The 12,500-nt window shown below is 41.6% G+C and overlaps 1 protein-coding gene across 1 annotated transcript in view; it reads right to left on the minus strand.

Annotated features, from left to right (window-relative positions):
- Window positions 1–12,500, minus strand: part of slc2a15a (solute carrier family 2 member 15a) — a 145,318-nt gene that overhangs the window by 115,629 nt on the left and 17,189 nt on the right. The window contains exon 3 of the mRNA XM_061963786.1: window positions 2,393–2,491. Coding sequence (XP_061819770.1) covers window positions 2,393–2,491 — 99 coding nt within the window. The remainder of the gene's footprint in view (window positions 1–2,392; window positions 2,492–12,500) is intronic.

The raw sequence follows: 12,500 nt of genomic DNA on the forward strand, positions 1-12,500 counted from the left end.
ACAACTCCGGTGCAGTAGGTGGCGGTAGCCTACTATGCATTGTAACTCCGCCAATAGCACTTAATTCATCTGGTGGGCCAGAAGAAGAAGAAGAAGAAGAAGAAGAAGAAGAAGAAGAAGACGACGACGACGACGGAGTAAAAGAACGGACCGACCGGATCAAAATACGAGGGTAATATAGGTTATAGGTACCGTATTTTCCGCACTATAAGGCGCACCTAAAAACCACAAATTTTCTCAAAAGCTGACAGTGCGCCTTATAACCCGGTGCGCTTTATATATGGATTAATATTAAGATTCATTTTCATAAAGTTTCAGTCTCGCAACTACGGTAAACAGCCGCCATCTTTTTTCCCCGTAGAAGAGGAAGTGCTTCTTCTTCTACGCAAGCAACCGCCAAGGTAAGCACCCGCCCCCATAGAACAGGTAGCGCTTCTTCTTCTACTGTAAGCAACCACCCGCCCGCGTAGAAGAAGAAGAAGCGCGCGGATTTTACGTTTCATTTCCTTTGTGTGTTTACATCTGTAAAGACCACAAAATGGCGACAGGTTTCCGGTTCATGAAAAGACGCAATCTCTCCATCCGCACACGGACTACTACTATTTCACAGCAACTGCCTAAAGACTTTCAAGAAAAGCTGGCTACTTTCCGTGCATATTGTAAAAACAAGATAGCTGAAAAAAAGTTCCGGCCAGAGAACATTATCAACATGGACGAGGTTCCACTGACTTTTGATATTCCTGTGAACCGCACTGTGGATACAACGGGAGCACGTACGGTGAATATTCGCACCACAGGGAATGAGAAGTCATCCTTCACTGTGGTTCTTGCTTGCCATGCTAATGGCCAGAAACTTCCACCCATGGTGATATTCAAAAGGAAGACCTTGCCAAAAGAGACCTTTCCAGCCGGCGTCATCATAAAAGCTAACTCGAAGGGATGGATGAATGAAGAAAAGATGAGCGAGTGGTTAAGGTAAGTTTACGCGAAGAGGCCGGGTGACTTTTTTCACGCAGCTCCGTCCATGCTGATATACGACTCCATGCGCGCCCACATCACGCTGGTTTTTAATATATTATTAAAGTTTGACTGACCTATCTGACTGTTTTTTTGACATTCCTTTAGCGCAGTTAGATGCGGCTTACAACACGGGGCGGCTTATAGGTGGACAAAGTTTTGAAATATGCCGTTCATTGAAGGCGCGGCTTATAACCCAGGGCGCCTTATGGTGCGGAAAATACGGTAGATAGGTTATAGCTGCATCGCTCGCGACTCGTCATATATTTAACGTTAATCCACGATTTCACCGAGCGTTTCATTGGCAGCAAAACAGGCCCAGAGCATATTACTACCACCACCATGCTTGATGGTAGGCTTGGTGTTCCTGTTATTGTGGCCAAACAGCTAAATTGTTGTTTCATCTGACATCACATGGACAAAGATAAGACCTTCTGGAGGAAAGTTCTGTGGTCAGATAAAACAAAAATTGAGCTGTTTGGCGACAATACCCAGCAATATGTTTGGAGGAGAAAAGGTGATGCCTTTAATCCCAGGAATACCATTCCTACCATCAAGCATGGTGGTGGTAGTAATATGCTCTGGGCCTGTTTTGCTGCCAATGGAACTGGTGCTTTCCAGAGAGTAAATGGGACAATGGAAAATAAGGATTACCTCCAAATTCTTCAGGACAACATAAAATCATCAGCACGGAGGTTGGGTCTTGGGCGCAGTTGGGTGTTCCAACAGGACAATGACCCCAAACATACGTCAAAAGTGGTAAAGGAATGGCTATATCAGGCTGGAATTAAGATTTTAGAATGGCCTTCTCAAAGTCCTGAGTTAAACATGTGGACAATGCTGAAGAAACAAGTCCATGTCAGAAAACCAACAAATTTAGCTGAACTGCACCAATTTTGTCAAGAGGAGTGGTCAAAAATTCAACCACAAGCTTGCCAGAAGCTTGTGGATGGCTACCAAAAGCGCCTTTTGCAGTGCAACTTGCCAAGGGACATGCAACCAAATATTAACATTGCTGTATGTATACTTTTGACCCAGCAGATTTGGTCACATTTTCAGTAGACCCATAATACATTCATAAAAGAACCAAACTTCATGAATGTTTTTAAAAAAGTATGTGTTCCAATAACTCTATCACAAAAAAACAAGAGTTGTAGAAATTATTGGAAACTCTTTTTTTTTTCTTTTTTTTTTATTGGAAACTCAAGACAGCCATGACATTATGTTCTTTACAAGTGTACTGTGACCACGCCAGTAATTTGTTTGCGGCTCTATAATACATGATAAGTAATAAGCCCTTTGAGACACTTGTGATTTAGGGCTATATAAATAAACATTGATTGATTGATTGATAATAATAGAACATATGTCTTACCACAGCTGGAGAGTTGACCACGGCCAGATTGTACCCATAAAGCATGGAACTCCCAAAGGAAGTTAGAAATGCCACGGCCAGCAGCGAGCCAGTCAGATGCTGCGTACACGTGGGAAAACAAATACACTGAGTCAGAAAGGACCACTTCAAATTGCTAAATATGATTATAGTTCATGAAATACACGAACACTCAGGCTAATGCAAGACCAGACTAAAAGCATTTTAACCCATAAAACCCCAAAACTAACACTTTACCAGTGGTCTATATAGCAGTGGCATGTCCATACTTTTTTTCAGGGGTGGCACGGGGTTGGGGGAGTGGAGAATTATCCGAACTGTAAGCTGCACTCAGAAGGAAAAACATATTTTTCCATGTGTTAGCTATATATAAGCCACAGATATATACGTTTTGAAATTAGTTAGTTTTACAGAAAAATTGCCTAAATGTTAATACCTTAATTGTTTCCAAACGGTGTCTGTAACACGGCAGTAAAAAGGCTGATCAAATAAAACTGAAGTTTTACGATTCTGTTTTTGGTTTTAAATATGCATTACGTATTTACCTAGGCGGAAGAAAAAGTAGTTCCCATCAATCACGTTTCATCATTTTCATTGATCAAATTATTGAGATGCTTTACACTGTGTTCCTGTTTAATTTTATAAATGATCTCAAATACCAAAAGTTTGACTTGAATATTGATATTAGAGCATAAAGATCTGGTATCGGTGGTATCGATATTTAAGTAACGATACGCACTTCACTAGTGGACAAGCAAATTTAGCACATTTTTTGTGTTACTCATGCTGCTCACAGAGCCTCAAACAGCATCACCTGTTTTTATTATTTTATTGTATTGGCATTTAAAAAATACATTTTTATTTTCTATCCAGATGCCGAACCGACCACAACTCCTCGCAGAATCTGAACCGTGCCCCGAAGCGAAGGCTTCATACGTCATCATTTCTGGCTCCTCCTCAACATGAAGAAAGCCTTGACACGCACTATGCTGAAACACCCCCTGCATTACTCCACACACACGCCTTGAAGCCTCGACACATCACATCATTCCATTAAGCAATCTCCTTTTTTGCATTTTGACCCAGTATGTTTGTATGCTTCAAATCCTTCCGCCTCTGAGTGGGGTAGCCTATCTGATTCTGATTCTTGGGGTGCCACCCTAGGCCACCCCCTAGACACGCCACTGCTATACAGAACTCTTTAAGTTAAAGATTGTTGAGGAAACATTTAGGAGCCTCTGTCATTTCATCGGTGTAACATTTGGTAAATTATAAAATGCTTAACTTTGAAAATTCTATTCAGCTGTTTCATTTATAAAGTTCTTCATGGACTAGCCCAGGGGTCGGCAACCCAAAATGTTGAAAGAGCCATATTGGACCAAAAATACAAAAAAAAATCTGTCTGGAGCCGCAAAAAATTAAAAGCCATATTACATACAGATAGTGTGTCATGAGATATACATTGAATTAAGAGGACTTAAAGGAAACTAAATGAGCTCAAATATAGCTACAAATGAGGCATAATGATGCAATATGTACATATAGCTAGCCTAAATAGCATGTTAGCATCGATTAGCTTGCAGTCATGCAGTGACCAAATATGTCTGATTAGCACTCCAACAAGTCAATAACATCAACAAAACTCACCTTTCATGCACAACCTTAAAAGACAAAATGAGACAGAAAAAGAAGTGGCATAAAACACGTCCTCGAAAGTCAGAGAAAGTTATACATGTAAACAAACTACAGTGAGTTCAAGGACCGCCAAAATTAGTAGGACAAAACGGCGCTCTCCAAATACTCGAATCAGTGAAGCATGTTTAATATAAACAGTGTGCTTTATAACAATTAGGGAGGTTTGTGTCATGTTTGTCCTCCTACAGAAACCATATTAAAACAAAAAATAGATTTTTTTCCCCCTCATCTTTTTCCATTTTTCATACATTTCTGAAAAAGCTCCAGAGAGCCACTAGGGCGGCGCTATGCGGCTCTAGAGCCGCGGGTTGCCGACCCCTGGACTAGCCCCACCACCATTCTCCACATACATTAATTACACTGAGGACTGACAGACGTTTTGGCACCAAAGCCTCCTCCAGAAGAGACCTTGATGAAAAACAACCTTTGGGCGGTGTGGCGCAGTGGAAGTATGGCCGTGCGCGACCCGAGGGTCCCTGGTTCAATCCCCACCTAGTACCAACCTCGTCATGTCCGTTGTGTCCTGAGCAAGACACTTCACCCTTGCTCCTGATGGGTGCTGGTTAGCGCCTTGCATGGCAGCTCCCTCCATCAGTGTGTGAATGTGTGTGTGAATGGGTAAATGTGGAAGTAGTGTCAAAGCGCTTTGAGTACCTTGAAGGTAGAAAAGCGCTATACAAGTACAACCCATTTATCATTATCATTTGGACAAACAGTTCTGTCAGTCCAAATAGGTCATTTCTGGATTTCTGGAACAGACTTCCCAGTAATATTATAGCATGTCCCACTTTTTACACTTTTAAAAAGCATCTTAAATTGTTTCTTATAAATTTACAGTCATGTCGTCACTTTAACTAATGTTTCAATTTGTTGTGTCTGTGTTTTTGACATTATAATGTTTTATTGTCCTTTGGTGTTTGTGTTTTTATGTCTGGGACTACAGATGTAAATCAGCAACTATGCTATAATCGGGCCCCATTTACAATCTGTAAATCAGATTGTTCATCAATTGTGCATTGTCCTGAATAAACAAATTAAAAAATAAGGAGTTGTTGTCATGTGATGCTCATGTGACGATCCCAGATATTTCCCAAAATGACTGCCTATCAGGTAAGCTATTTCATTTGAAAAATCCATCCATCCATCCATTTTCTACCGCTTATTCCCTTTGGGGTCGCGGGGGGCGCTGGAGCCTATCTCAGCTACAATCGGGCGGAAGGCGGGGTACACCCTGGACAAGTAGCCACCTCATCGCAGGGCCAACACAGATAGACAGACAACATTCACACTCACATCCACACACTAGGGCCAATTTAGTGTTGCCAATCAACCTATCCCCAGATGCATGTCTTTGGCAGTGGGAGGAAGCCGGAGTACTCGGAGGGAACCCACGCAGTCACGGGGAGAACATGCAAACTCCACACAGAAAGATCCCGAGCCCGGGATTGAACCCAAGACTACTCAGGACCTTCGTATTGTGAGGCAGATGCACTAACCCCTCTGCCATATTTATTTTTTTTACAATTAAACATTATTTTAAATTAATGTAACAATGTTAATGTTTTTATAGTGTGTAAAATATTACTATTAATCTGTTTTTATTATATTTCTGCAATAAATTCATAGAATCAAAGCGAGCAAAATATCACAATTAACAAAATGGCAGTGCACAGGTAAATGGGCCCTTTTCCAAATGATTTTAAAGTTAATTTAAATCTATGTAACAATAATTAAATAATTATAAATATTTCATTAATATTTATAAATACTTAATACTAACAAAAAGTACAATATAACTGTTATTATATTTATTCAATCGATTCATAAATAAAACAAGTTAGTAAAATATCACTATTAGTATTAAAATTGTTATAAAAAGTCTGGCGTGACGTTTTTGTGACGATAGAAATTTTTTTAATAAAATACTCAATAAATGTTACTATTAAAATGATTTTATTCGATATAAAACATATTTTCTCTACATATAAAGTACATTTGCACTACATTGATAAGGGTAAAGAATAAGTGTCATATGTAACTCCACTTTAACTTGATTATTTTGGGTTAAACATCATTGAAGATAGGTGGCAACTTGTCCAGGGTGTACCCCGCCTTCCGCCCGATTGTAGCTGAGATAGGCTCCAGCACCCCCGCGACCCCAAAGGGAATAAGCGGTAGAAAATGGATGGATGGATGGATCATTGAAGATCTATTAAGTATAAATATTCTACATTGCAAAAATTAAAAACAGAATGAATGCAAATTAAATTTGTACATGTCTATACGTGGACCTTGGAGTTTGTTTTCCCGGAATGCAAAGGAACGTTGGCGCGGGCAAGGCGTGAATGTAAGTACATGATTTATTAAAACACTAACAAACTACAAAAAAAGGAAGCAAACAAAAGGTGCGCACAATGGCGGAGAACAAACTTGACTACTGAGACAAAAGACTAGCACAAAGGCAATTAACTATGAACATGAAACAAAAACACTTACTGTTGCATGACATGAAGCATGAACTATAATGAACAGGAATCTCAAGGGTAGCAGTAGTATGGATGGAAAGATAGTTCATGCTTCATGCCATGCCACAGTAAGGGTTTTTGTTTCGTGTTCATAGTTAATTGCCTTAGTGCTAGTCTTTTGGTTTCAATAGTCAAGTGTGTTCTCCGCCATTGTGTGCGCCTTTTGTTTGCTTCCTTTTTTTGTAGTTTGTTAGTGGTTTATTAAATCATGTACTTACATTCACGCCTTGCCCGCGCCAACTTTCCTTTGCATTCCGGGAAAACAAACTCCAAGGTCCACGTATTGACAGAATGTCACCAGCAAAAACGTTTTTCGGCAAGAAGGTTGGACGAAGTGGACAAGTTGGACGAGGGAGCGTGGGCGGTCCTGCGCGCGATGGAGGAAGAGACGCTGCGTTATTCCTCCGTGGAGCGCAGAGACCTCACTATTTCCCACACATTCATTTATTTGTGGCGGCCCGCCACGAAATAATTACGTCCGCCACAAATAGATTTTTCAGTTTTTGACTCGCTCGACCGCTCATAAAAGCAATGAGACTCTGTCTGTGAATGTTGCTTGTAGTTACAATTCCGGTGCAGTAGGTGGCGGTAGCCTACTATGCATTGTAACTCCGCCAATAGCACTTAATTCACCTGGTGGGCCAGAAGAAGAAGAAGAAAAAGACGACGACGACGAAGTAAAAGAAGAACGGACCGACCGGATCAAAATACGAGGGTAAGACGTCTTGGCAAACAAGTTCAAAAGTGGTCCGAACCTGTGCAGTGTGCAGCACCGACTCAGATTTTCTTAATTTTTATTTTCGGGATTTGAATGCATTTATTTTGAAAGGACAGCTGGAGAGAGACGGGGGAGGGGGGAGAGAGGGTGAGAGGGGGGATTGACGTGGAGCAAAGCGACTGTCAGGTGGGATCGAACAGGGTCACCGCAGCGGGTGCTCTACCAGGTGAGATAGGTTATAGCTGCATCGCTCGCGGTTCGTCATATGTTTAACGTTAATCCGCGATTTCACCGAGCGTTTCACTGACGGTGAGCAGCCTGACGCTGCTTCATTAACACCGCCGCTGTTTGACTCGGGGGCCGGGGCAGACGCACGTAGTAACAGTCACCTGTTACCATACCGACGAGCTAACGTGTCCAGGTTATAACCCTGTTGTCAATAAACACACGTGGAGATGGTGCTTCAGATACTGCATTAATACTGAAGCTAAATTGTCCACTGTCCACTGCAGCATGTGAATGCAATGAAAAGAATAAAATCTGAGTCAACCAGCTGTTAAAATGTTGTCCAGGTTAATGTTTTGGCCATTAAAGGCCCTTCATTTCAAGATTTCAACAGTGATCGGGCTTTAAACAGGTGGCTGACCTGTTCAGATGGGTGTAACTGCTACTGGTCAAATAATGTGAAATAGCATTTAATTTTACATGTATGCAATGCCATTTAATTGTAATAATAATAATAATTATAATAATAATAATAATAATAATAATAATAATAATAATAATAATAATAATAATAATAATAATAATAATAATAATAAATACTGTGTAGTGTTGTAAATAGTCAATGGGAAGGATTTTAGTAAGATATAAGCCATGAGCACTACACAGCCAGAAAAAAACCTAGGCAGGACAAGTAAAAATATTGCGGCAAGTAGATTTGAGAAGTCGGGCAAGTAGAAAAAAACCTTAACGTTGAACCCTGCATGTGTTGAGCTGCTGCCGCTTAAGGTTAGACGGCACTGTACATAGAGCGGTTCTGCTCGTTAGTAATAAATTCTAATGTTGGATGTTCACTCCTTCACACAGATGATGTATGCACTAATTAAAGGGGCAGAGCTTTAAGAGACATTTTAGCTTTTATATTTTATAAGATGTATTTTTTGTAAGAACTACAATTAATAAATATATTTCAGTGAATAACTAATTGTTCAAATCTGTATATAAATATGTACATAAATGGTTGCAATTATATTCCAACTCCGTGTTCTTCTTGGTCATCGCCGCTGCCGCCGCCACCCCCCGACCACACCACCACAAATAGATGCCTGTCCTGTGGGAAACAATGGACCTGATGTGGGGGCCAGATGGAAAACTGGTGCCATTGAGCTCCATTTGGTCCGAGGACGGGGATGCGTCACCGCAGTCCCGGAAGCGCCGCTCCAGACCAAAGAAATCAGGGAAGGCAAGCGGACTGCACGCGGTGCTCCCGCAAGCTCCTCCTCCTCCGGGCGGAAATAGATGGCCGCCAGCCTGGCAGCGCCAAGATGACGTCACAGACCATGATTTTTTTTTCAATGCTTTTTCTTTTAATCACCCGCCTCCAACCAAAGACTCTAAAAACATGATAAAACACTACCAAAACATGATTTTGAACATCAGAGCTAATCAGTCACAGCCATCTGAATTTCATGCCCCGCCCCCCAGGACTCAAGCCACGCCCAAGTCACAATTTTTTTTTTTCACGCACTCAATCCCAGGTAGAAAAAAAAAGAAACAAACAAAAGGCGCTCACAGCGGAGGTACAAAACAGTGGCTTGAATAAATAAAAAATGTACGTGGCAAGAAGAGAGCAGCATGAACTATGACCTGGACAGAGTAAGCAGCATGTCAAGAGTGCAGAGCATGAATGTGATGGCACCAGGCCGACCAACAGAAAATTAAAAGCTTAAATAACACAGACATGATTAACAACAGGTGCGTGAGTGCAAATGAATCAGGTGTGTGACATGAGAACAGGTGAAAATTAATGGGTTGTCATGGAAACAAAACGGGGAGTGAAACAACAGGAACTGACAAAATCCAAAAAAAGCACATTGCCAAACAAAACATGATCACACGGACATGACAGTACAGTAGGAAAATATTACACTGAATCTGTGTATAAAGATCAGGGGCGCCGCTAGGGATTTTGGGCCCCATGAAAAGAATCTTTACAGGGCCCCCAACACAGTGTCATTATTTTTTCTGTATTATAATTCCATCATCATTAGGGGCCTCTCTGGGCCCCCCTCCATCATGGGCCCCTAGAATCCGTCTCCCTTTTCGGTGCCCCTGATAAAGATTAATAATCCTCAATACCACTATGTAATGCGTTAATGCCACTGGATGTATACACACACACACAACATACATAGAACGAATCAGAGGTGGGTAGGAACACACTAAGTAACTGTTTGGATAAACTGTACTTGTCAAAGTAGTTAAAATGCTACATACTTTTTACTTTTACCTGAGTATTTTTGTTAAGAAGAAACGCTGAGTTTAATTTCCATTGATTGATTAGTAGTATTAATAATCTATTGTTTCTGCTTGCAAAGACGTAATCATTCATTCAGCGAGCACTGTCACATGACTCTGTTTCACCGATGCAACGTACGCACTAGTGACGTTTGGAACAATTTTCACCAATCAATGCATACTACATTTGCAGATGAAGAAGAACAAGCTGGGGGTGGGAGGGACAGACACTATTTACCCCAACTAGCACATGTACAAGTATAGAAATAAAAATAAAAGTAAAATAAAAATAAAAACTTGTTTAATAAGTGTCAGAATGTTCTCAAAGAAGACACTTTATTTACGTGAAATGACACTAGCACATTTTGGCTGGTGGAAAGATCCGTTGAACAGAAATTTCTAAACAGACATATATTGACACTAAAACTTTTTTACTGTACACACAATGAAAGCAGCATTAAGCATTAAGAATGTGTATGTTTCGTCAGTGGGTAGACAAAAATAATAAATAGTCGATCTCATGACTTCAAGACAGCACTGCTCTTATTCAATTAAATCATCCACAACATATTTTTTCATACTTTACTTAGCAATGTAAAAATTTAATTTAGACAACGTCATTATTACGTAAACCCATCCATCCATCCATTTTCTACCGCTTGTCCCTCTTGGGGTTGCGGGGGTGCTGGAGACTACATCGATCGTGGTATGGACAACAACTGTAAGTTAAAGCTGGGTGTATTAGCTGCTTCAGGTGTTCTGTTGAAATGAACTGTCAGTTGCTGATGTGATGGGACACAAGTAGGGGATTTTATTTTTTATGTTTCATTGCCATGCATGTTTTAGAGTGTTTTTATTGTTGTGGATTTTAATTGCATGTTTTTATTGCTGTTGAATTTGATTGTATTTTTAGTTGCATGTTTTTACACTTTGTGGATTTTGATTGTATTTTTAATTGCATGTTTTTACTCTTGGTGGACTTTGCTGGCATTTTAAGACTTGCCCCTTTTAGCTTGTTGCCCCTAACAACCAAAGTGCCCAATCAAACGACACCTGAGAACAGACGCACCTGTGGAGCATTAAGGCTGCACACATTTAAAAGGGAAGAGCGACCGAGAAGGAAGGGCGACAGAGAGAAGGAAGAGGGATGAGGAAGAAAGAGCGACCGAGGGAGGGAGGCGCGACCGAGGGAAGCGCGACGGAAGGAGGAGGAAGTGACCGGAGAGTATTGACAGGCTTTGCCAAGAGCGTCCGGGTGGATGCCCGCAGGCTGGGAAGGAATCCAGGACTACACAGCAGACCCCGCAAGCTACCGGAGTGAACCCCAAGAAGCCCACAACACACAGGGGCAGAGGAAACTCTGCCTCCGAAGTATATGTGGGGGTGATCAAACTGCCTTTGGCTGTGGGCTTGCGGGCTTGCGGGCTCGTGCGTTGTACGCTGGCTGTGTGGTCCTGTGGACAGGAGCGATCGGGTCCAAGAGACATACTTGCCAACCCTCCCGAATTTTCCGGGAGACTCCCGAAATTCAGCGCCTCTCCCGAATACCTCCCGGGACAAATTTTCTCCCGAAAATCTCCCGAAATTCAGGCGGACTCAGGTCCATGCAGACCTGAGTCCGCTAACCCACAATATAAACAGCGTACCTGCCCAATCACGTTATAACTGTAGAATGATGGAGGGCGAGTTCTTGGTTTCTTATGTGGGTTTATTGTTGGGCAGTTTCATTAACGTCCTCCGAGCACGGCAACAACACACAACAGTCACGTTTTTGTCTATCGTAAAGCAGTTTGTCTGCCGTAAACAGCAATGTTGTGACACTCTTAAACAGGACAATACTGCCATCTAGTGCATTTGATGAAAGCACTTTTGTGCGTGCCACACAGCAATGCATCATCAGAGAGGGTGTTCAGCATGGTTCGAAAAATAGTGACAGAGAATAGAACAAGGATGGACAATTCAACCCTTAACTCAACCATGAGTAGATGAGTGTTATGTGTGTGTATATGTGTAAATAAATGAACACTGAAATTCAAGTATTTCATATATATATATATATATATATATATATATATATATATATATATATATATCCATCCATCCATCCATTTTCTACCGCTTATTCCCTTTGGGGTCGCGGGGGGCGCTGGAGCCTATCTCAGCTACAATCGTGTATATATATATATATATATATATATATATATATATATATATATATGAAATACTTGACTTGGTGAATTCTAGCTGTAAATATACTCCTCCCCTCTTAACCACACCCCCAACCACGCCCCCCGCCCCCCACCTCCCGAAATCGGAGGTCTCAAGGTTGGCAAGTATGCCCAGAGTCCTGCGGTGACTCCCGGGAGCGACCGAGAGGCGAAGCGAGACGGGACGGGTACGGCCAGGTAGGTCCTGCGAGTGACCGGTGTTGTGCCGGGAAACGCACATCTGCCGTAGAATGCACCCCCTGACGCGGGAGCGCGCTTACGTCATTCGGATACGTCACTCGTCTCGAAAAGTATATCTAAACTCGGCTGTAATGTGGCTGAAATCGCTTCTTTCGGCATTAAAAAGTACACAACAAGGTGAAATAATCCAAGTTTTCCTTACTTGTGGATGGATTCAAAATTGT

Source organism: Nerophis lumbriciformis, linkage group LG02, assembly GCF_033978685.3.
Source record: "Nerophis lumbriciformis linkage group LG02, RoL_Nlum_v2.1, whole genome shotgun sequence".
Lineage (NCBI taxonomy): Eukaryota > Metazoa > Chordata > Actinopteri > Syngnathiformes > Syngnathidae > Nerophis > Nerophis lumbriciformis.